The 25,831-nt window shown below is 37.9% G+C and overlaps 2 protein-coding genes across 2 annotated transcripts in view; one reads left to right on the forward strand and one right to left on the reverse strand.

Moving 5' to 3' along the window:
* Positions 1-8,141: 8,141 nt before the first annotated feature.
* Positions 8,142-10,253, forward strand: LOC107048406 (glutamine amidotransferase-like class 1 domain-containing protein 3A, mitochondrial). Its single transcript, XM_015271561.1, has 4 exons — positions 8,142-8,276; positions 8,334-8,623; positions 9,811-9,974; positions 10,039-10,253. Exons 1-4 carry the CDS (start codon positions 8,142-8,144, stop codon positions 10,251-10,253), a joined length of 804 nt encoding a protein of 267 aa, XP_015127047.1.
* A 66-nt stretch (positions 10,254-10,319) lies between these two features.
* The window catches only part of LOC107048407, an 84,239-nt gene continuing 68,727 nt past the window's right edge, over positions 10,320-25,831 (reverse strand). The window contains exons 2-3 of the mRNA XM_015271563.1: positions 15,526-15,563; positions 10,320-12,138 (exon numbers count right to left, since the gene is read on the reverse strand). Of these exons, the coding sequence (XP_015127049.1) occupies positions 11,203-12,138; positions 15,526-15,563 (974 nt within the window). The 3' untranslated portion in view covers positions 10,320-11,202. The remainder of the gene's footprint in view (positions 12,139-15,525; positions 15,564-25,831) is intronic.

Genomic DNA, 25,831 nt, shown 5'->3' on the forward strand with positions numbered 1-25,831 from the left:
CCCCCCCCCCCCTTTGCCGCCAAAACCGACTGTTCGCGAACAGTCAGCTAGTTGTGTACGTGGGGCATTCAAATGATTGTCGGAGTTGAGTATACAGACTCGCAGTGACAATCAAATTTTCCTTCGTGAAATTATTATGGCGTTATCGCGCGGTTTATGCGTGAAAAACAGCCGCAACCGACAGCCTCTGAATCATTAATAACGCATCGGGGGAATCTGGCAATCAGTCATGAATAAATAAACCATTGCTCATTTTTTTCAATTTTCCGAATGCGTGTGTCAGTTGTAGACGTCGATGGGTGGATAGTAATTGGGGCAAATATTTTGATCGAGATTTCTGGGCAGAGCGAGTGAAATTTTTGTTGCAACTTTTTTGTAGAGCCGATTAAGAGCTACAACACATGTAATTACAAAAATTTCGCTATCTCCCTTATATTCGGAAATATTCCTCAAAGTCTCAAGTGGGAGATAAGTTGACTTAAAACGTTTTATCACTTCGCTACTGATTTCATGACATAACATTCAAAACAAAGCTTATTTCTCTTTAATGTAACAAATAATCCCGTTACCATCGATTCGAGTATTTCAGGGGCACTATTTTCCTCACAACTCCCCCCCCCCCAAACCCCCACCCCACGGGTGGAACAGCGGGGGTGGACTTGAGGGACATCAACGAGAGTTGCAGCAGTGCGGATCGGTAAAGGTTAGCTGCTTATGCATTCTTGGCGCGAAGGCAATCGCAGGGATGGCAGGAAGCTGAAGGAACTGGGAGTGGGGTTTCGAAATGCCGTGCGCGCGGGAGAAGACCAGTTCAGACAAGAGAACAATTACGCGCCGTCAGTCCCGTGACCGGTAGGCCGCCGCGAGGTGAATCAAAACTAGATGCCTCGGAGTTATCATTCCCCTCTGGCATTGTCTCTGAGGAGTTGTCTAAGTCATGCAGTTGATGCTGAGTCGTATCGATCATCAACGCGTTTTTATTTTCGTTCATTCTCACGGAAACACATGTCTCCCCCCTTTTTAAATAAAAAAATAAAAACTATCTAACTTGATTAATAGTATATTTCGTAAAACAATATTTTTCATCACGCTGTGACGAAAAGTGAACTTTTCGGCACGCTCCGCATGCCTAAAAGTCCAATTTCCGCCACATTGTGATGAAAAATATTGTTCGTAACTCGTGAACAAATGTTTTTTAGCTCGTGGGATTATATCACGAGCCGAAGGCTCGTGATATAAACCTCCCACTCGCCGAAAAAAACACTTTTTTGCACTCGTTACGAAATATTGTATTTCATCACAATGTGGCGGAAATTGGACTTTTGCACGCGGAGCGTGCCGAAAAGTTCACTTTTCGTCACAGCGTGATGAAAAACATATTTTATTATACTCGAATGGGAAATGGGTGTTTCAATTCGAGGATAATTATTTCGTATCAGCCCGGCTTGTACCAAGCGCTCTCAAGTGTAATATAAGGATCAGACACTAATTGTGAGAATATAAGGGTCAAAAAGTGGAGGTCAAAAAATGAGGGTCGGAATATTAGAGTCGAAAACTGAGGGCCTGAATGTAAAGGTGAAGGGATGAGGGTCAGAATATAAAAGTAAAAAAGTGGATGTCACGCAAATGAGGGTCATATAAGGGCTAAAAACTGTGATCAAGCATAATATATGACTTATATTTAGACCCTCATTGCCTGACACCCACTTTTTTCACTTTTATATTCTGACCCTAATGTTTTGACCCTAATATTCTGACCCTCATTTTTTAACCTCCACTTTTTGACCCTTATATTCTGACACTTAGTGCAGATTAGGTGACACTTACACCTGAATGTAAAGCTGAAGGGATGAGGGTCAGAATGTTAGGATCAAAAAATTAGGGTCGGAATATAAAAGTAAAAAAAGTGGGTGTCAGGCAATGAGGGTTTAGATATGTCATATATTATGCTTGATCACCGTTTTTAGCCTTTATATGACCCTCATTTGCCGGACACCCACTTTTTTTTACTTCTATATTCTGACCCTAATATTCTGACCCTCATTTTTTAACCTCCACTTTTTGACCCTTATATTCTGACACTTAGTACCTGACCCTTATAGTACACTCAAGGGGGCTTGCTACAACCTGGCCTGATACAAAAGAATCATCTTCGAATTGAAATACCCATCCTCCAAATGAGTACACTCTAAAAAAAGATTACTTCTGATAAGTAGGAAAACTACTTGTATTCAGTACCGAGGCGTTTCTGGAGAAAAGCTAATTTTTTTACTTGGTCCAAGTCGAAAATCGACTGAATACAAGTTTTATGCTCCAAGTACAATTAGCACTGGTGACAAGTACCAACTGTACTCATCATCAGTACTGAAAGTACTTGTACTAAGTACCGAGCTGTACTTCTCAAAAGTAGAAAAAATACTTGAGACAAGTAGTAATAGTACTCAAATCCAGTACCAATGGATTTTCGCGGAATATTACAGTAAGATTCATCATACAATGGAGATCGTTGAAAAACGAAGAATTAATGCAAATAAAATTATTGTTTATTGTTCGTTTGCCCCTCAAATGCTTGAAAATTGAAATGTACTGGACTACAGTCCAGTGTAATAAATTCTCGAGCTACAGAGATTTTTTTTTCAAAATTTTTCAAAAGATGTGTAGAATAACAATTACCAATTAAGTTTTCCAAATTTAATTTCCAAATAGTCCTTTTTTTTAATAACAAAAAAGGTAATATTCATGCGAAATAGCCAGCAAAATGATTCTCAAAATAATTGTTATATTTTATATTGAACAAAAAAATTGAAGTATTAATCTTTTGAGCTATCTTGTGTGAAAATTGCAATTTCATTATGCGACAAAGAATGAAATTGCCTATTTAGAAGTCGAATTTTGAAAAAAAGTAGCTCGTAACCGTTATTCTAGACATCTTTTGAAAAATTTACAAAAGGAAACCCCTGTAGCTCAAAAATTGAGTACACTGTGCTATTTTTCTTCATTTTCAAGGTCTTGGGGGCAAATAAACAATAAATAATCGTTTTTTTTCCCACTTATTCTTCGTCTTTCAACATATATAAATAATCAATCATCAATGTGTGATAAATCTTACTGCAATATCTCGCGATTTTTAAACTCATCGTAACCTCCCCTCGATGAAATTTGGTCATTGTCATCTGAGAATGATAATGATAATGATAATGAGAACGATAATGAGAATGATAATTAATGATATGAAATTCCCCAACAAAATAACCAACCAAAAGTACTGGAATCAAGTCATAAAAGTACTCGCGAGAAATAGAAAAATTACTTGCTCCAAGCATTAAAAGTACTTGTGAGAAGTAAGAAAAATGCTGACAGGAAGTAATAAAAGTACTTCCTCCTAGTACTTTTCCTACTTGCTTAGCAAATATTGTACTTCACCCAAGGACATGAAAAGTACTTGGGACAAGTAGTGTCCCAACTTTTCACAAGAAAACTTCTCCCAAGTAGAATTCAGTACTGGTGAGTAGTAACTTTTTTTTAGAGTGTATAAAATATGCTTGAATCAAGTGTATTTTATACTCAATTCAGGTTTATTTTCTGTTTCGTGCACCCCGAGAGATAATTCAAGAGCATTTCTAGCGCTCGCTGGACCCCCTAGACCTCCGCCAGAGATTGTATCTAGCGAAATTGTCATCATTGTTGCTGAAAACAAATGTTATACACTCGTGTAACGTCGTCATCAGCATTGCGACAAACTTCCCCAGTCAGCCCCACGGCCTTGGATATATAGGGACACGAGAGAGGGTAAAATTCGTGTCGATGCGACCAACTCGAAAGTCGAAAGGGCCGAAACTGCTGGCTTTGCGGAATTACTCGACGGGTAGGCCCCATGGGGCTGAACTTGTCCGCGACAATTTCAAACTTATTTTAACATTCATATAAGCCCCCCACCCTCCACTGCTCCCGCTCTCTCTCTCTCTCTCTCTCTCTCTCTTGCGCCCCCCTCTGCCGCTCACATTTTCTGCTCGTACCCTTCCGCCACAGTATACATACCGTTTTCTAACCTCCATAACCTCTGAGGAATGGGAAGGTATCGTCGGCGTTAGGGCGTACGAGCATAAGGGTAGCCTTGGATTTACATAAAATTATCTTCGTCGCTGCTACTTCTGCTTGCGTGTGTCGTTTTCCGGCGGTGTCGTCAATCGCACACTCGAGGGCTATTGATTCCGATGGATACGATATGATGAGGGAAGATAATTGGGAATCGATAAAAAATTGAGACGTTTTTTTTATGTAAATATTCTTTCATGATGACGTACGCGAGTAGCTACACTCAGGGATAGCCAAATTTGTAATATTTTATTACGGTTAATATTGTAGCCCTTAAGGATGTTCTACACCCTTTCTGCCAAAATTCACGTTTTTTTAATTTTTCTGGCAAACTTATGATGGAATTAACGTGAAAAAATATAACGTTTTTGCGTTTTGTCATTATTTAATGACTGACGAAATTTTAAGGTGGTGCGAACATTTTCCTGCGTTTTCTCTAAACTTTTAAAAAGAATCACAAAACTGTAGAAAAAACGCATGAAAATTATCGCACCACTACGCAACTTCGTGAGCCATTAAAGAATGACAAACCACAAAATCGTTATATTTTTTCACGTCACTCCCATCGATAATTTACCAGAAAAATGAAAACAACGTCAATTTTGGCTAAAAGGGTGTCGAACATCCTTAATTAGATAACATCACTCTTGAAATTTTTTGAGTACTCCAGTATCATCAATTCAAATATTCAAAATTTTCAACGATTTTATCAATCAATAATTTGAGGTAGGAAGATTGACGATTATTTGTGTAATCGAAAATCCCCTCTCAAGAAATTTGAATTATTCACTAAGGAGTAAATTTACAGTTCCATATTAACAAATTTTAAATATATCATTATTTGTAAAAAATCAGATTATTAATACTATATTATTTGAAAAATTGAATCAACATATTTTAAATCTTCAATAATGTAAGGGTTAAATCCTTGTAATATTACAGAGATTTAATATTGATGGGGATCCCTGACTACTCTGAGAGAATAAACCAGTTCTGTCGGAAAACTATACGTCCCCCTGAAGAGATCTTTTGTCGTGTTGAATCAATTTTTATGTGACAAAAAAGAAAGTTTACACCAAAACATAATAATTTTGAGAGCGTGCGTAAAATTTCATTTTACGTCTGTTATCATCCATTCAAATATTCAAAATGTTAGTTATTCAAAGTGAACGTGTGAGGGAGACACTGAAAAAATATCACGTAACGTCAAATGCAAAGTTTTGTAAAAGAGAAAATGAAATGCGAATTATAATAATAAAATCAGTAGTGGTAAAATGGTTTAAGTCGACTTATCTCCCAGTTGAGTTTTTGAGAAATATTTTCGAATCTAAGGGAGATAACGAAATTTTCGGAATTACATTTGTTGTAGCACTCAATCGGCGCTACAAAAAAGGTTATAACAATAATTTTGCTATCTCCCTTAGATTCCGAGATATCCATTGAAAACTGATCAATGGTGAAAATTGACTTGACTTGTAGAAGCCAAATAGGAACAAAAACAATGCCCAAGTGATCACTGATAGATCCCCAAAAGTTCATTTGTTAATAGTTAACAAATGCACATTTGAAGAGCCTTGTTTGACTCGATTTTCACTTTTCAAGTGAACCATTCGTTAGCTATTAACGAATATTCACACGGAGAACAATATTCAATAAAAATTACGTATCTTTTCCGTAATTCCGGAGCGAAATGTCGTTGTAGGAAATTTTAGGGAACTGTCACGAAATTTTTCCAGAACGTTCCGTAATTTTTATCAGAATCTCCTGTGAAAAATTACGATACCGTCACTTAAATTTTCTGGGTCGATTCCGTAATCTGTGAGCAAATTGTGAGTTCCGTAATTTTTACTGAACATTTCTCTCCCCGTATTTGGTCATATTCAACTCTACCATTCGTTAATAGTCAACGAATCTCGTTTGCAATAAAGGAATCAGTCTATCAGTGATGAAAATTTATTTTACCAATTGACATGAAACGTGGACTTATGCCCCTCCCATTTCACATCCAACAAAAAGTTATATTCAAAGTACCCAAAAGGTAGCAACGAACCGGCCTAAGTTCGGAGATACGCCCCTTTGACTCTGAGGCGATGTTGTATTAAGGATGATATGTATTAAGGAATAGCGAATCATAAAATATTCGAAATGAACACAACTATTCCCCCATCTTTACGAGCATTGCAACATTTATTGTGCCCCGGAATCGATTCTACAGACTATGAATACGTAATGCGTAATGCAACAATTTGAAATACAGGAGAGAAAAAAAAATTTAACGGCCCCGAGGGGTGCGTGTACATCACCTCAGTGAGTAAATCTCGTCGATCCATTTTTCTAAGTACAGAGTACATTCTCAGGAATGGGAAAAATTGAATACCGCCTTTATTTAAGACTGTGAGGAATTATGATTTCCTTCTGGGAGTTCATAAACAAGTCATAGAAATAGCGGTTCCATTCCGGAATTCATTGCTTCCAACTCGTATAAAATTTTTTACATGAAACTAAATTTCGTACGGGGATTGAACATCTTCTCTGTTACTTCGCAATCATTTTTTTTAAACTAACAATAATTGAGGACCAATTATTCTCGTCATCGAGAATTTAATTCGTGTAGTTAGTACATTATCAGCATCGAGAGGTTAATAATTCATGAATCAATTACTGTTTGATGAAAAAAATTATAATTTTGGGGAAAAATGAACGTTCTACTCTGGAAAATCATGCCTTCGACCCCTGACGCACGTTTTATCAGAGTCAGAATTCAAATTGCTCACTCATCCGATCATTTCATTCTCATCCTAGGTGATTAAAGAAGGAATCTGTAGTCGTTATTCATACCACACGTGCATCAAGTGGCGCCCCTCGTCGTGAATGAAATTCACTACATTATCAACAGTCAATTCCCCGGAGTAATTCACTGAAAAAATTCCTGCATGACCAACTGTTGTTTCATTTCCCTCAACTGATGCGTGCCTCTGATTAATTAAAATTCAGGGCTTTTAGGGTGCTCTAAATACGAAGAGTTCCAGCCCAGAGGTGTAACATCATTCAAGATCTGAATATTCCGGATTCGTCATTTGGACGTAGATACGTGTAGTTGTATTTTGGGTAGTCATTTTGTAAGAAAATCGTCGACAAGATACCGACCGTCGATAGCTACTATCCGATCGATGATAATTATCCGACCGGATACACTGATTAAATGATACGTGTCAATTAGCGCATCGGCACAATCAATAAGTATTAGCAATAAGCATCAGGTTTTCCCACGGTCAATCCACGCTCCAACGCTCAATCCAAAACAGCAACTGTTATTCCCTCATCATTTTTCGGAAAATTTTGAATCTTTTCAATTTTTTTTTTAATAAAAAAAAAGGGATTTTCAAAGTTTCATCTTCATATCAGACATAATTCCATGAGATCACCCTATTATTTAGTATTTGAACTAGGGAAATACAGGGATAGCCACATTCATAAATCATAATTACGGTTAAATTTTGGAGCCGTCAATTAGTTATCATCACTCTTAAACTTTTAATTATTTAAGTAATCATCAATTCAAATATTCAAATTTTGAACTATTTTATTAATCAATATTTTATGTGAGAAGATTGCCGATCATTTGGTTAATCGATAATCCCCTTTAGGAAATTGGAAAGATTCACTTAATGGAAAATTTACAGTTCTAAATTATCAAATATTTAATTCATCGTCAATCGTAAATTTAAACTATTATTATTACATTATGTTTTATTTTGTCAATCTTTTTTATTGATGTAAGTCGCAAATCCTTCTAATATTGCAGAAATATAATATTGACGGCCATCCCAGGGGACATTTCGTGCCTTCTGATAATTTTTAAAAAAGAATCTCAAAAAAATTCCTGCATTACCGATTCTCCCGACTGTCAGCCGTACCCAAACCCGTGAAACAAATTCAGCCGCGTCTCCTTCAAATTCAACATTCACACGTGCAAAATCATGATCAATTAATTAAAATCGCATAGGAGCGATACGACCGTCAATCAATTTCCACTTCAAGTAAAGATGCTCCGTGCAATCACTCACCGAACCCTCCGAATAATCTCCCCAGGATGCATCAAGAATCCCGCCTCTCACCTCCACACAACCGTAACCAATAAAACCGCAAACGAAACTTGTGACCCCACACCAGTTGTCGTAGTGAGTGAAATCATCATTAATCACCCCCTTCCGCAAACTAATTAATCCCCGTCACAGGTTCTGTGCGGCTGTGGTGGCCTCGATGGTACAGAGATATCCGAATCCATTTCTCTCGCTATAAATCTCTCACACCATAATTTCTATCCAAAATTCTTTGCTCCCGACATGGAAATATGCGGTGTCGTCGATCACTTGACGAAGGAGCCTGATACGTGCGGTCTACCGAGAAATGCACTAGTCGAGGGGGCACGACTAGCCAGATCGTCCATAAAATCACTGAGCGATTGTAAAGCACTGTGCGGCGAAGCCTTGATTATTCCCGGGGGTTTTGGAGCTGCACGGACCATGTTAGAATCATAAATAGAATTTTTATAATTTTTCGTCGAAAGTTTTCCATTTTTTTAATTTTCCATTTTTTCTCTTTTCTTTTTTTTTTAGTTATTTTTTTTAATTCAGCGTTTAATCTTTCCCGAATTCCATCTAATATTCCTGTTGCATATTATTTTAACTACTGACATTTCATGCTTTCTGCTAATTTTTCAAAAGTCATCTTTTAAACTGAAATTTTCTGAAAATCAACATGATTAATCGCCAATGGGCTTTACTGGAATCTTTCTCGAAGTTTGGTGTGACGGAAGTTTAGTGATTCACATATTCCGCCATATATCACAAATTGTTCAATGGTTCCCAAGACCCAGCGAAGACTTTCAAATTTCACCGACGTATTCCCTTAACCCTAGATTGGTCACCCTGTGAGAGAAACGCCGCCGCGCGTCCTTTTTCTTTAACTCCTTCTTTGTGAAAGAAAAAGTTTGAAAGAAAAATGACTAATTTTGGGTTTAGAGGAAGGTTTCAACTTCTAATGAATAGGAAATGGTAATAGAACTAGGAAAAAAGTGGCGATTCAATGCAAAAAGTTGATTTGATTTCGTGCCGAAATGGGATTTTAGAAGTTAAACACGGGGATTCTAAGCCATTCGAATTTTCAAACTTTTTTGGCACTCAACCAATGCGAGTATGAACGCAGTAAAAATTGCCAATAAATTCAATGTATTCAAAACCAGGCATTGTAATTTTTTCAGATTTTTATTGACTCTCATTTCATTGAAAAAAAAAAAATCGAAAACGGGCGGCGCCGTGCTCAATCAGCCAGTTCAGGAGGGTTAATTACAATTGACTGAATAACCGGAAAAACTAAAAAAAAATTGACTTTATCAATTGAAGTATCTAAAAAAATATAGTAGTTTTTAGAACAATATATTTCCCACAATTCCTAAAGAAAACACATTATTTCGGACATGAATTATTTTTTCCCATGTTAAATGAAATTACCCACGACGCGACGTTGCCGGAAACTCGCTAAACGCGCCCAGGGAGTGTAGAGTGAATTCGGCAACGCTCAAGCCTAAAAACACGGCGGGGAATCCCCGCGGAGGTGACCAAAGTCGCAAGGTCGCGTTAGGTGACCAGACTAGGGACAGAAGACGATACAACTAAAATTATTACAAAACATCCTTTCACTTTTCAATGATAGGAGTGACTTTGCATCGAAGGGAGCTGAATGTGCCCTCATACCCGACTTGAAGCGAGTCATCGAGGAGTTTAATTGTGAGAAGAAACCCATAGGTACTATGTGTATTGCGTCAGCTCTTGTTGCCAGAGTTCTTGAAGGCGTCAAAGTCACCCTTGGAAAGGAAGGTGATGTCGGCTCCTCCGAAGCGTGACAATGTCACGTGAAATAATTTTGACGACGACTTTTCAGGATCTAAGGAAGACTGGCCTTACGCTGAGGCTATCCGCAGAGTCAAGGACATGGGCGCGAAAGTCGAGGAGCAGGATGTAAAAGGTGTTACCTATTGTGAGAAGTACAATGTGTACTCCACACCAGCGTGGATGTACTCACGAGCCACGTACCACGAGATTCACCAAGGCATTGGGAATATGATTGCGGAAATGAAGAAGAAAATTGTTCGCTAAAATTAGGAGGGGAGAGATTAGAGGCGTAAAGTAAGGTTTACTAAAAATATCCTTTATTCAGGCAGTTTTATCACCTCCATGACAAGTTTATAATCGTGAGACATGTTTTCTTCAATGCTCCATGGTATTATGCCGAGAATTTTGTCTGTGAATGGTTGATAGGTTACGCTAGAGTTAGAACTACAATAGTCAACAACAAATCATAACAATGGGTTGAAGCTGTTGATCCAGTTGTGATACAACTTTTCCAACAGCTTCAACGGAGATGATGACCAGTCTTGGATATGTCCAAATTTGTGGGCTCAAGATTTGACGGAAAATCTTCAGTGTCGACTGGAAAGAGGAATTTATTGGCAGCTTAACTATCCATTCATAGCAATCCCAGACCGATGTCAACTTGTCCGCTTTTTCCTTCCTCAATCTAGATGATTTACACTGATGTGAAGAAATTTGTTGAACTAAAATATGCGGAATGCCAATAAATTCCTCACCATCTCCTTGATTTTGAGGCCTACAGAAAACTTTCCATAGCAATAGAAATCTTCCTCACTCATCAATACCACCAATTGATACTTTCACTTTTACAAAATAATATTATAATAATACAAATAATAATAATAATCAAGTCCATGATATTTTCGTGATTGGCCAGCTGAGGAGAAGACGATAGTACGCTTTCTTCATCGGTTGCTGAATTTTCCAACAGTTGATAAAAGTTCACTACATTCTCCTCCCGCAAAATTTCAACGAATCGGCCCATGCATTCCCACAATTAATCCCAATAAAAAAAAAAAACTGCAAAAGAGAAGAAAAATTATTCAGACTTTGGTTCTGATCTCTCGAGGCCAGATTCCGCTGGGACATGAATCCCCGAAGCACTCTCAACACTCGTACCACATAGACTATTAGCACGCATCAAATAACCATTACGATTTTTCATCGAGACAGCTCAGCTGAGAGCGAGCAGTGGTTCGACATTAGTCATGCGTGATTTTCTGGCCTTGTCTTCTTGGTACATCTTCATCTTCATGAGTTTCCTCTTGCCCTGACTGAGCTTCTTGGTGGGCGTCTCGGTGGTGGTGGTCATCCCGTAGGCATCCTCGTCTCCTTGTTCCTCAAGCATCCTCAAGGTTTCGATGATGTTCCTGGGTTCGTTGGCCCGACCCTTCGTCCCGTTTCTGTTGGCGTAGACGACTGACAGATGCGAGAAGCTGGATTTGGGCGGAGCTGTGATGTCCGCGAAGTCCCGAAAGTTGGCGAAGAAGTCGCCATCGCGGATTGGCTGGGGCTTCGGGTTGCGGTAATAGGCCCGACCTCTGGCTGCGTTGGAGGAGTAGTAAGGATTGTACAGGCTCTCGTCAACTGAGTACTCCTCCGCTTCCTTGTCTTCTGGGTAGTAAGTTCCACCGCGAATGACACCGAAGTTGCCTGACCCTAGGAGTGGGTGCTGTGTGTTGTCCTTCACGTTGGATGCAGCTGCTTGATAAGCAGCATTGCGATCCCTCTGGAAGTACCCGAGGAAGCGATTCGGTCGGAATCTCTGCTGCTGCTGTTGCTCAGCGTAAGACAGCCGATGATTTGCGAATAGTTCAGCGAAGGACGGGAAGAAGTTCTGACTGTCAGGGATGATTGATCTGTCGTCCGGCCTTGGCTCTGGATTCTGGACGGGCTCTGATACTGTAGCCGTGACCCTAGTCTCCTCGATGACCGGTGATGAAGTGACTGATGAAACTGCCGAAAGGGTAACCTTTGGCGCGCTCGGAGGATCCGCTGTTTTCGGGTCCTCCTGAGCGGACTCAGCTCCGTCTGGCTCCATGTACATGTCGGAGTCGTCGGAGTCATCGTAGTCACCTGCGTGCACCTCCGAAGCAGCTGCTACCGAGTCCTAAAAGCAGAAGAAAGATAAATTACTTTTCAGTAGACTTCGTCATGAAGAGAGCGAAGAGAGAGAGAGAGAGAGAGAGACTGCTGCCTTGACATTTAAGAGCACGCGTGCATGGACCTGTCGGTGAAATACTGTACTCCATCTTTCGCTATGCCTATACCAAGATTCAACTGATCCGCTCTTTTCTATAAGCTCGGGCCTCAGAAAATTCACCTGGGCCTGTGGGCAATGTTGAATACATGCCTCGGGCACCCTGGGACCAATTGCAACACACTGACACGCCTTGGTATTGTTACTTAGTATGTCAAACCACCAGCCTCCGCGGGCACTATTCCATGCTCCTGTATTCAAATCGAGAGTCACCAGCCCCTCTCTCCAACACACGGGTCAATTGTGAAATTTTAGAACCGAAGGGGAGAGTTAAGGCTGCGTGGTTACAACCTCATTCTGATTTACTTAAAATATATTTTTTTGGATTGATGATTATAATTTACTTATTATAACTCCAGATGGACTAGATCCAAAAGATCAGTTTTGAGTTTACGAAGGAAAAAAATTGTTTGAAAAATCGTAATGAGTTATTTATGATCAACTTTAGCAACTGAATTAATATTTATTTTTCCTCGAAGATGAATTAATTACGATCACATAAATATAATATTCAGATGTGAAAGTTAAAAATACTCTTTAAGTTTTGCAAATGAGTAGAAATAATTAGTTGAATCATAGAGCTACATATTACTACATCAAAGTACATTCGGGCCAGTCCCACCTCGCCGATCAGCTGTTCACGCGGCAGCCATATTTTTCGGGAGTCACGTGATCGACCTGTTGCGCTTGTAACGCTTGCCATTCATCACCTCAGATAGACTAGGTCTAAAAGACCATTTTTTTAGTTAAGAAAGAAGAAAAAATTATTTAAAAAATCGTAATAAGTTGTTTATAATCAACTTTAGCAACTGAATTAATATTTATTTTCCCCCAAGAGTGATTTAATTACGAGCAAATAAATTTAATATTCACATGTGAAACTGAAAAATACCCTTGAGGTTTTGTAAATGAGCAAAAATAGACATTTGCCAGTCTCACCTCGCTGATCAGCTGTTCACGCGGTAGCCACATTTTCCGGGGGTCACGTGATCACATGTTGCGCTTCTAGCGCTTGCTCTTCGCAATGAGCATGAAAGATTTGTGAGAAATTATGTGATAGACTCGACGACTAGAGCGTTGAAAGACTCTAATATTGCCTAGTCATAATGTTTTGATCTGGTAACGCCTACATCGTTGGCTCAATATGTCTTCATGACATTTATGAACAGCTACATAAAGAGTCATTGTCTCATTTCTACCTTTATCATCTTCAATCTCCACGGAACGACTTCCATGGAGTCTTCACAACAAAAAATGCTTTCTGTATTCAAAGAGCTGTCTTTATTCTCTCTTCTATTACGAAAAAAAGTTTTGTTCTGCGTGAACGTATGGGAAAATGTAGATGAATTCAATTGCTCGGTCGAGTTTATAATAGCATCAATTATACTGTCGTCCAGAGAGATTGGCGATTCCTCTGGAGCTGTCACACTGTCGTAAGATCAATCCCAGATAGGTGAAAGAGAGACGTTATTACTCGCAATAATGATTGCACTGGTACTCGATGATTATTATATTAACACAAGCGTGCGTCGGTCGAGTGGGAGCGTGAGGGCAGATGAATTATATACGAATTAAGGACAATCAGTGTGGGAAAAAAGCATTTAAGATGGATGATCGTAATGAGGAGAGCCGAAGTCGGTGGGTAGAACTGTATTAGACGGTGAAAGTGAAGGTTTGTAAAAATCCATTGTCTGGTTTTAACACTGTTATTATATTTTTTTTGCTATTGGTTGAGGTAGAATTCGAGACGTAATCATCATTCGGTGGAAATCGGCATTTTCAGATGATGTAATTGACATTTTCCGAGATTTTTTATTGATTATGTGGAGAAAATGGAATTAGTTGAGCGCGGAGAGATTAAAAAATCGTTATGAGACGGTAATAAGGGAACTAATTATTTTGTTTTTATTTATTCATCTCTTCGCTGTCACGAACGTGTTCATTGTTTTACACCTAGGCACGCTGCCTACTCTCCTCGATAATTAAATAACGTCAGTTATGTAATATTTCTTCTAAGATCTCATTTTAATTTTATCTTGACTCTGTTTTAATTAGTTAAGTTGGAATAACACTGTTGGGTCAGTGAACGAATCAATTTCTTGGAATACTAGGCAATCATGCGCGCTGTCGCCCGCGACCAACTTCAAGTGAGCGCTGTAACGCACAATAAAATCCTCGTAGTCATGGAAATCATTGATTGATCCATCAACCTATCGCAAGGCGAATAAAAAGTTAACGATCAAAACAATCATTCATTGTCAATCAACTTTATGAAAAAGGAGCAGAGGATCGGAAGAGAAAAAAATATGAAGCGATTAAATATGGAAACCTTATTCCCTCACCTTCGATTTGAAATTCTATTAGTTTTTGGCTGATTCTATTGAAGATTTCCGCAGTTTCCTGCGCGTTTTTCTATAGAAGACGTCCAATAGAAACGATTCTTCAAAAAAAATCAGTGGAACTTTTTCGGTTGAGACATTTTCTATAGCAATTCCTCGAAATGAATTCCCTTAGTTTTTTCTACTCTATTTTTTTTCTTTTTTTTATGAACACAAACAAAAAAACGTAGCAGGTTTGAAGAGAGGAATTTCTATAGAAAATATCCCACTAGAATAAGTTGTATATAAATATCGATTTCTATTGATTTTCTCCATAGAATATTTTCCGTTGAACATGTCTGTTGAACAAAAAACGTAATACAATGCAGAATTTTTTAATAGACTCGACCGACAATTTGTAGAAAAACCTAGTGAATTTCATAGAAAATTCTATTAGATTTCCATTGATTTTCAATTTCGAATTCTATTAAAGAATTCGGAGAGTTCTACGGATTTTTGTTGCAGAAAATGTCCAATGTTTGGAAACGAAAATGTTCAATATTTTCTATGGGAATTCGTGGACATGAATTTTCCTATTTTTCCACTCAATTTTTCTTTTTTTTTCATTAAAAAAATCGAAGAAAAAAAAATTGTAAAAAGAACCCAGAAATTTCCATAAAAAATATCTCAATGGAATAATTAATTTAAAAATATCAAATTCTATTGTTTTTTTTAATGCAATATCTAACATTTAATATTTCTATTGTCAACACACGCAAATGAGATGTGGAATTTTTCAATAGAATCGACCAGAAAACAATAAGAACTCCAATAGACTTCTCGAATGGATCGTGTTAATCCACTCATTAATAAACATGATTCTTATAAAAATCGTCTTAAATAATGATTTTCAATTTACCTCACGGCCAGACTGGTCTTCAGGAACTGCCCCTCCATCTGCAACAAAAATAACGAAAAAAATGAGTAACATTCATCCGCAATCATTACTCATATTCAATAAATATATCAACAATATAACAACTCAAGTTTTAAATTTATTAACTCGTTATTTCAGATGGAGATAATGTTCAAGGGTAGACGATTTGTAACAACTTGAATAAATCAAGTAACAGAGCCACCCACAACCGGACAACATCTTCCGAGTGCATGGAGAACTGTAAGTGAACCAACCGGTCGCATTTATCACTTGCACCTCGGCATTCAGACCCGGATAATGCACCTCAAGGACAACTCCGGGGATTATTTATACAATCGAAAATTCGTGTTGTGAATTCTTCGGAAAACAGCGGTTTTAAAATTGAATACCGAGTGGAGAGAGATGAAAATAAATTTGATAGCATTTTTTTGCATTCTTTCCGAAGGGGGGATTGGACACAGCGAGAGAACCTGTTCCTTCACCCCAGTTTTGAACCTCTGGAATACCTCTCGGGCCTCTACTGACACCAGTCGCTATCATTTCTTCTATAAATCACTCAAGCCTCACTTTTTATTCCCCCCCTTTTTCTGAATTTTCGCGTGGAAAAGTGGAGAGATGTCTGGCGTTACGAGTGGGGCAACTCTACCCCCCGGGCGCTCAGCGATCTTTTAGGTGCAGTGACGTGGGTCATATTAATTAGTGGGCAGCTGCTCTGCTCAGCTAGGATTACGATTAATTGCGCGGGCTTGGGACAGTGGGTTTTCTTTTCTCGTGATCCTCTCGGCTTTGGGGAGAAAGTCAATTATAAGGAATGGGAGGAGACTGAGAGACAAAGTTAGGCCGGGGGAAAATGTTATGGTCCATGTGAAAATATTTGATGAAGCGGGGATTTACTTGAGGGGAAATAATAAACTTGATAGAAGAAAATTTAAGATTTTTCACAAAATAGGATATTTTATCACTTGTGCGTAAAGTGGAATTTTACACACGTTCCGCCTACGCAAAATCCTACTTTTAATATATTGTGATGAAAAATAACTTTCGACACTCGTGGAAAAAGTGTTTTTTGAGCTTTGGGAAGGTAACACTCGTCTCTGGCGAGCGCTAGACGCCTCTCACGGGTCAAAAAACACTTTTTCATCACTTGTGCGTAAAGTAAAATTTTAGGTACGCTCCATCTGCGAAAAATCCCACTTTTAATACATTGTACTGAAAAATAGGGTTCGACACTCGTGGAAAAAGTGTTCTTTGTCCTTTCGGAAGGCAGCACTCGCCTCTGGCGAGCGCTAGACGCCTCTCACAAGTCAAAAAACACTTTTTCATCACTAATGTGTAAAGTGAAATTTTACGCTGCACCTGCGAAAAATCCCCCTTTTGCAATTTGTGATCTAATATATTGTGAGGAAAAATAGGGTTCGACGTCCGTGGGAAAAGTGTTCTTTGACCTTTGAGAAGGTAACACTCGCCTCTGGCGAGCGCTAGACGCCTCTCACGGGTCAAAAAACACTTTTTCATCATTTGTGCGCAAAGTAAAATTTTAGGTACGCTCCATCTGCGAAAAATCCCACTTTTAATACATCGTGATGAAAAATAGGATTCGATATTCGTGGAAAAAGTGTTCTTTGACCTTTGGGAAGGCAGCACTCGCCTCTGGCGAGTGCTAGACGCCTCTCACAAGTCAAAAACACTTTTTCATCACTGATGCGTAAAGTGAAATTTTACGCTCCACCTGCGAAAAACCCCCCCTTTGCAATTTGTGATTTAATATATTGTGAAAAAAATAGGGTTCGACGATCATGGGAAAAGTGTTCTTTGACCTTTGGGAAGGTAGCACTCGCCTCTGGCGAGCGCTAGACGACATTCACGGGTCAAAAAACACTTTTTCATCACTTATGCATAAAGTCTAATTTTACGCTCCACCTGCGAAAAATCCCCCCTTTGCAATTTGTGATTTAATATATTGTGATAAAAAATAGGGTTCGACGATCATGGGAAAAGTGTTCTTTCACCTTTGAGAAGATAACTCATAGGTCAAAAAACACTTTTTCATCACTTGTGCGTAAAGTGAAATTTTACATATTGTGATGAAAAATAGGGTTCTATTGAATTTTTTCATACGTGACCTCTCGTTTATACACTAAAAACCTCCTCATTTTAACACATTCGAAAGTCCAGTCATCGCGCCGATGACCATTAAGCCACATTCTTGCGACTGACGTATTAAATCAAGTCATCTTGCCCATGGGCATGAAATGCAGGGAAATTGTTGCAACAATTCCCCTGCATTTCAGTATCATCTTTCTCCAAGTGTCTCCACAAAAAAAATCCCAAAGCTCATGTATAAATTCACCTCCTGAATTTTCCCACTCCAAGAATTCGTCCCCCCATTGACGATTGACTCTCCACTTATCTCCCGCTGTTAATCTAGAATAAGGAAGAGAGTCAGCGCAGAGACGAGATGGTGAAACTTTTTCCCGCGAAACAAATTGGCAATTCATTGAGTCACCGTCTCCAACTCGGGAATAAAAGGAAATAATATCACAAGCAGGAAATAAACTCTGAACAAATTTATCGCTTGTACACACGGCATCAATTGACATTGTTTTTCATAATTTTTTTCCACCCAATGGGAGTGAAAAAGTTGAGCAAGAAATGGCTGCCTCGGAGTTGATTCAAATCGCTTCCTAGTGAGCACGAAGCTGGGTAGAGACCACCGTGCGGGAATTCCCGTTTTATTCATCATTTGGAATCATGCCGTTGTAGAAAACCAATTACAATTTCAAGAGACAGGAAAAACGGAGGGGGGAATGATCGGGGGGATTGAGAGTCGTTTCCGAACCGCTGAGAATGATAGAAATCAGGTATTACTCGGCGGCTATTTGAGGCGGTATTATCATGTATCAATTACCTCGGCTATTTATTTTCAATGACAAATCTCTTTGCATACGATGTTTCCGGCTCGGGAGAATTAATTAATTGATGGGACTGGGTACAAGGAAATTTGGTTTGATTTTTACTCCCAAAAAAAAATTACTTCTCACCAGTACCGACCGGTACTTGGGGGAAGTTCACTTTTCAAAAGTTCTAAAAATACTCGTCCCAAGTACATTTTGTGTCCTTGGGTGAAGTACCACATCTGCCGGTCGAGTAGAAATGGTACTGGAAGTAGCTTCATTATTTTCCGTCAGTATTTTTAGTACTTTTCACAAGTACCAAAGGTACTAGTGAAAAGTAATTTTTCAATTTCTACCAAGTACTTTTAGGACTTAATTTCAGTACTTCCAATTGATTACTTTATTGAGAAAAGTGAATATTATTGCCGGATAGAATGGGCTTCCTTACGCATTTTTGTCAATAGAAATGTTCAGCAGGAGATATTTTGTAGGAAAAAATCAATAGATTGCGATTTTTAGAGATGCTTCCGAGAATTATTGGTATGCTTCCAATCTGCAAAATTTCAATTTTGTTGAGGTTTTCATGTTTTATGTTGTTATCAACATCTAAAAGGCTTCGAAAAATTGTTTTCAATTTCTTTTCAATTTTATTAGGTACTCACAAAAAGGGAATTATTTGGATTTTTGAATTTTTGACGAAACTCGGTTTTTAAAAAAGGTAGAAATAGTTACTTTCATCACAAGGTCCACAAAGTATTTTCTGACGAATGTGGCTTTATATAATCACATTCGTCAGAAAATACTTTTGGACCGTGTGATGAATGCAATTTTTCGTCAGAAGGCCCGTAAACCGCGATCAAGCCGAGCGAAGCGAGGTTAGAATCGCGGTTTACTGGGTCTTCTCACGAAAAACATTTTTTAGTTCTTACACTCAACTTATATTAAATTATTTGACTTTATTTGGTACTTTTGAAAAGAACCAGCCAGGTACTCAGTACAAGTAATTTTTTTACTTGTCCCAAGTAACAAACGTACTTGTGACAAGTACTGAGGTACTTCTCACCAGTACACAGATACTTGACGCATGATACTTGCATCAAGTTGTTTTGTAACTTCGAGGAAGTACAAAAATGTGCCTTTTCCCCAGAAACGCCTTGGTGCTGGGTAAAATTACTTTTTCTAATGACCAAAAGTAATTGTTTTGGGTGTTTCCGGATTTTTATTGTCAGTTTCTACCACGTCATCTGCCAATTTCGATTTTGGAAAATTGGTTTTTCTATAATTGATGTCAGATTGTGATTAAATTCAGGATGAAACCTCCCAGATAGTTTTTTTTATAGAAAGGTGATTATAAAACGATGTGTTGAAAATTAGACTTTTACTGCGCTGGATAAATAACGCCTAACAATCGCCGTAAGAACAGTGCAAACTCCATTATAATCTTATGAAAAATGTATTTCTCTCACTCACACCATTCCTATCACCTCCACTCCCCCATTATTCAACGAGAGAATGGCCTTTCCTTCCTCACTTCCTAAAAACCTGCATCACTCCGGTATAATCACTAATCAAAGAAAGTTCCACAAAACCCGAGGAAGTCATATTTTCATCAACCCGTAATGCCCCTACACGTGCTGCACCAGCAAGCGCAACCAGCTCCACATGTTCGTTCGCTGAGGGAAAAAATTAGTGTTCCCCGGAAGAGATCTTTGAGGCTCCGGTTTTATCAAGTGAATGTTATTGAGTAGTGTATATCTTTGTCCAACAACCACATGAGCTGGAGAGCCCGAAACCCGCGTTCTAACCGAACGAAGTGGAGTAGCACCACGGTCCATCGGTCTAGTGACATAACCGTTTCCATTTGAGACACTATTGTTCGAAGATCGTAAAGCTTTCGTATCGCCTCAATTACCCCCAAATATCCACCTCTATAACCACCATCTCGTCGATATCAATCCCCCATCGCCCCCCAATCTGATTTTCCCCAACGATTAATCATTCGATTAAACCCGAAAGATTCCTAAACCCCACCACAATCTCCACAACTTCAAACTCATCCAGCAAAATGGAAACTCAACGATAACTGGAAAAATCCGAACCGGAACAGCCGCCCAATATCAGACATGAAATCTCCCGAGGAAACAATGCACCCGGATGGCGAGAAGTGCTAATGAGTCTGAAGATCAATATCTCGTCTCAAAATTCTTATCGGCAAATTCTCTAGACAATGTCATGAAGGATAAAAATATGACAACAAGAGCAACATGAATCTCCAAATGTCCACCAGGATTAGAATTTCATATCATATGGAGAAATAGAGATCCTCCGAGAGAACATTTCGATCTCTCAGTCGGAGAAAAAACAAGACTCACGTCTCATCGTAATCATTCCACGATCTTCAAACAGGGAAACTCTCACCAACGATTTCTGAAATGTCGAGTCTGCCAGATGAGCTTCGTCGCTGTATGTCTCAGTCGAATAATGATGAATTCAAAGCAGAATGCTAGAAACAACTCGGTTCCCTACCCGTAGCAACGGTTTTCCACTGAAAATACCGCAGGATATCACGTTTTGCGGTGCATCATAATAAACAATAATCATCGTAATGCGTTATAATTCTTTCGGCACTGCCGTGCAATGAATCCACTAGGAAATGTTCGGTTTGATAACCAAGGATTATTCTTCCTCATTCAGACTCATGGGAGTATTTTCAATCTTTCACATATATTTTCTAGCGTTCAAACTCATAACCCATTTCATCCCATATTTGTTCAGAAAGAGCAGAATTTTTTTTAATATAAAAAAAGATAATTTGTAAACTAATTTTTGGAAGAAAAATTGAAAAAACATTTTGGATTTTACAATGAGATTTAAAAGCATCAAATTTGATTTTAAATCAACCAACTTTTTTTGATTTTGTGAAACAACAAAAAAAAGTAATTAAATTTGGAAAATAGAATAAGAATAAAAATTGAGAGAATGTTTATTGAATTTTTTAAAAATAAATCAAGATTTTTTTTGCTAAAATTCTATGAAATAACTTTGAAAAAATTATGAATTTCGGATAAAATCACGAGGAAAAAATAGTGAAAGAGCGAGAATTGATGTGAGAATTATTTTCTCTTTCAATTGAAAAATTATTCAATGACACATAATACTGCACACTGCGTGGATTTAATTACCCCTCAATAACTGAAAAATCTCTCGCATGAATAATTACCATTAAAACTTAATTGCCCCCAATTATGATATAATTAAAGTGGGTTAAAAAATTCAGTTATTTCGAATTATTGAGGAATGATTGCGTAGAGGTAATAAAGGAGATACGAAGGACGCTTAGATTCAAATCATGGGAATCGTGGTATTATTGTGGGAATCGTGGGAGTCGGCTGCCACACCTTCGGGCCCGGCATTCAAATCCACTCGGTCGAACTTTTATTCGTGGATAGAGCGAAATCGAGAGGATCGTTGTCGTCTCCCAATCATGTGGGGTTCTTTATTTTGTTTCAAGTGGATGCATTACGTGTGACTTCTTTATGGCAGAAATATTTGACGAAAACTCTTGGAATTTTTTTTCAGTATCATTTCTGAGATTATTTTGGTTATGTGAAAAACATTGTAAGTTGCGTAATGCATCATATCTGCAATTATGAAAAAATTTAATGAAAGAACCTCACGTTTTCAGTAAAAAATTCTATAGAAAAATTCTATCTGTTCTCCCGTCAATTCTATTGAAAAATATGAATATGTTGATATTCATATATATTTTTCATTTGATTATTAGAAATGGATTAAAATACAGCGAAAAAAACTTGAAAAAAATTGGCCCAAAAATTTTTATAAAAAAGTCAAATCTATTGATTTTTTCCTACCAAATATCTCTTAACAAAATGATACTGTAACGTTGCATATTCTACTATAGAAGTGGCGCAAAAAATTAATAGAATTTTTAATAAAATTCTCATAAAAGTTCTTCAAGAGAATTTCTATCGGGTTCTAATAAAATTTCTCAGAGAAAGCGCTAGATTTTTCAATTAATTTTTTCCGTGTAAACTTTCACATACATCAAAAAGAAGTAAAAAAATCGTCAATTTTTCGGGTTTGTCATTTAGAAAATATTCATGAGCCCAAACTTTCGTTGAATCTTCAATGCATGTTACGGAGATAATGTTGACGTACTGTATTCGGTCGAAAGTCAATCGCTGAACTTTCTCCCGAAGGGAGAAGCATCTCGCGGAGTCTACTCGTAAAAATGCAGGTGAAGAGTAGAATAAAATCAATAAAACACGACAATTCGTGAATTTTCCCCAATTAAGAATATTTCTCTTAATTATTTGCATTATGCAATTAAAATTGTCAGGTCTTTTCGTGATTTCGAAGTCATCGTTATCAGATAATTCAAGGTTTAAACAGTTTCATTCCGAAAAAAAAATAGACAAAAAAAACAACTAGAATAATCAAAGATGATAAATTGAAAATTTAATTTTTTTAGAAGTCCGATTTAATAATATAATAAAAAAATTCCTTAACATCAAATTTCTAGTGGAAAAAAAATAATGAAGACAATAAATAATAACGACAATTTGTGAATTCTCCCAAATTGAGAATATTTCTCTCAATTATTTGCATTATCGAATTGAAATTTTCAGGAATTCGTTATTTCGAAGTCATCATTATCAGATAAGTTAGAATTTGGATAGTTTCATTCAGAAAAAAATAAAAAAATAGACAATAAAAAACGAGTAGAATAGTCCACCAAACATAACAAATTAAAAATTTGATTTTTGTTAATAATAAAATACATTCCCATTCCATAATAAAGTGAATAAATTCCTCAACATCAAATTGCCAATCTTCCTCCTGAAGACTAGGAATTTTCTGTCTGCGATGAGACAAAATTTTTTAATTTATTTTTATTATTTTTTTATTTGCGTCATCTTGGCGAAGGACAAATCGATTACGAAAAGCGGTACAAAAATGGCAAATATGCAAGATATGACCTAAATAATCCCCTGAACACACGATCAGAAATGATGGATTGCATTCTTGATCGATCCAGCACTGGCCTTGACAGTGTAACCGAGTGTATCCATAGTCAACCCGTACCACAAACACACCAAAGGCCAAACCCATTGGGGTTCGATGGCACTTTCACGACCGCACACTGTAATTATCATTGATCACCGCTCTGTTCACATTTGGAAACCAGTTTTTCACGATCTCACCGGATTTGCTACTCGTCCCATTGATACCAGTGTGTCGTTACCCATCCTTATCACGGAAAAATCATGAAAGTCGGTACACACGGAACAGCTGAAGTTAGAGGATAAGTGGAACAGCATGTATGCCAAAGTTGTTCTCCCATCGGGCGGCTGAAGGTTGCAAAATACAACGGGCATTAATATCAATCACAACTCAATGTACCTTTCTTATTTCAGCGATTATATTAATTTTAGATCACGCGAGAAGCTCGCGATTTGAATGATTCGTTCGCGGTGGGATTTTATTGAATAATTAATTTGGTAAGAGGACTGAGGCGATTGGCAAATCGTACTTGAGATTGATGAATTTTATATCAGGTGGACGAAATATCATGATGCAGAGTGAAATATTATTTGACCGATTTTTCAATTTTTGTCATCATAATTAAGAGGTTTCTTTGGACGTGGAGGTTACATATTTAGAGATTGCGAATGGATACTGCGCCACCTCGCGGAGGCGTCCCTGTACCGACCTATCGCGCGAAAATAGAAGTGGAGTAAATTATCTTCATTCAGGCGGCCTAGTTTGCCTCAGCAATACAATGTTGTTGTTTACTCATTTATCAATAGAGGAAGTGAAAAAAGAGTCATTCATTGTGCAAGCAAGGAACGGTCTTACAGTTGGATTCTTTCACTAAAGGATTTTGTTGAATAATTAATTTGGCAAGAGAACTGGAGCGATTGGCAAACCTTATTCTAGATTGATGAAGTTTATATCAGGTGGATGAAATATGATGCAGAGTGAAATGTTAATTGACGGATTTTTTAATTTTTGTCATCATATATAAGAGGTTTCTTTGAACGTGGAGGTTGCATATTTAGGGGTTTCGATGGGCTACAGCGCTACCTTGCGGAGGCGTTCGTGTACCCAACTATCGCGCGAAAATAGAACTGAAGGAGACTATTTTCATTCAGACTTCCTAGTTTGCCTCATCGATAAAATGTTGTCGTTTACTTATTTATCAATAGAAGAAGTGAAGAAAGAGTCCTTCATCGTGTGAACAAGGAAGGGTCTTACAGTTAGATTCTTTCACTAAAAAATTTTGTTGAATAATTAATTTGGTAAGAGGACTAGCGCGATTGCCAAATGATACTTGAGATTCATGAATTTTATATCAGGTGGACGAAAGGTCATGATGCAGAGTGAAATATTATTTGACCGATTTTTAATTTTTTTTTCATCATAATCAAGATCCGATCAATTAGCCCCTCATGTATAGATATTCCATATTTTTATTTTTTTCCTCATTGAAGTAGTTTTGAAGAAAATTGCGAGCTAATAAAAAACATTTGCTAGTTAGTACTTTTTTTAAAATAAATTTTTGAAAAATCACCCCTAAAAAAAAGGCGTTATCCCCCGTATTTCATTATTTCCAAAAAAATTTATCACCAATCGGTAGCAAATTGTTTGAAGATTTTTGCGAGTTAAGAAAAAATCGTCAATCCACTCCTATTATTGTGTAAATTAACAATTCCAATTTCAACTGAAAACCAGAGTTGATGACCAGAGTTTGTAGCAGAGATGTCAGACAAGATATGAATGTTTTTTTTGGCTCAAATGAAAGAGCGGGTCGAGAAATGGCGTGCAGAAGTCTTTAAAGATGAGTAATCTCTCTAAAGATGATGCTTGTTTTCAATTGAAAAGTGCAATTGTGACAACATTGTCCAGTGGGGTCTAGGAGTCTCCCCTGGTTCAAAACCATCTTTAGAGGTCCTAGCACGCCATTTCTCGACCCGCTCTTTCATTTGAGCCCAAAAAAACATTCATATCTTGTCTGACATCTTTGCTACAAACTCGGGTCTTCAACTCGGGGCTTCAATTGAAAGCCCGAGTTGTAGACCCGAGTTTGTAGCAGCGATGTCAGACAAGCTATGAATGTTTTTTTGGGCTCAAATGAAAGAGCGGGTCGAGAAATGACGTGCTAGAGCCTCTAAACATGACAAATGTCTCTAAAGATGATATCTGTTTTCAATTGAAAAGTAGAGTTGTGACATCATTGTCTAGGAGGATAATGGGGTCTAGGAGCATGTATAGAACATTGGGGTCTAGGAGTCTCCCCTGTTTCAAAACCATCTTCAGAGGTCCTAGCACGCCATTTCTCGACCCGCTCTTTCATTTGAGCCCAAAAAAAC

The sequence above is a fragment of the Diachasma alloeum genome, unplaced genomic scaffold (assembly GCF_001412515.2).
Source record: "Diachasma alloeum isolate Michigan unplaced genomic scaffold, Dall2.0 Dall_scaffold_00192, whole genome shotgun sequence".
Classification (NCBI taxonomy): Eukaryota; Metazoa; Arthropoda; class Insecta; order Hymenoptera; family Braconidae; genus Diachasma; species Diachasma alloeum.

What these genes read in the sequence shown, in the direction of transcription:
- LOC107048406 (XM_015271561.1), top strand. Translation starts at nt 8,142, where the DNA reads ATGCTCCGTGCAATCACTCACCGAACCCTCCGAATAATCTCCCCAGGA. An exon ending in ACCCCACACCAGTTGTCGTA is followed by an intron (nt 8,277 to 8,333) that starts GTGAGTGAAATC and finishes TCCCCGTCACAG; the next exon opens with GTTCTGTGCGGCTGTGGTGG. An exon ending in TTTGGAGCTGCACGGACCAT is followed by an intron (nt 8,624 to 9,810) that starts GTTAGAATCATA and finishes TTTCAATGATAG; the next exon opens with GAGTGACTTTGCATCGAAGG.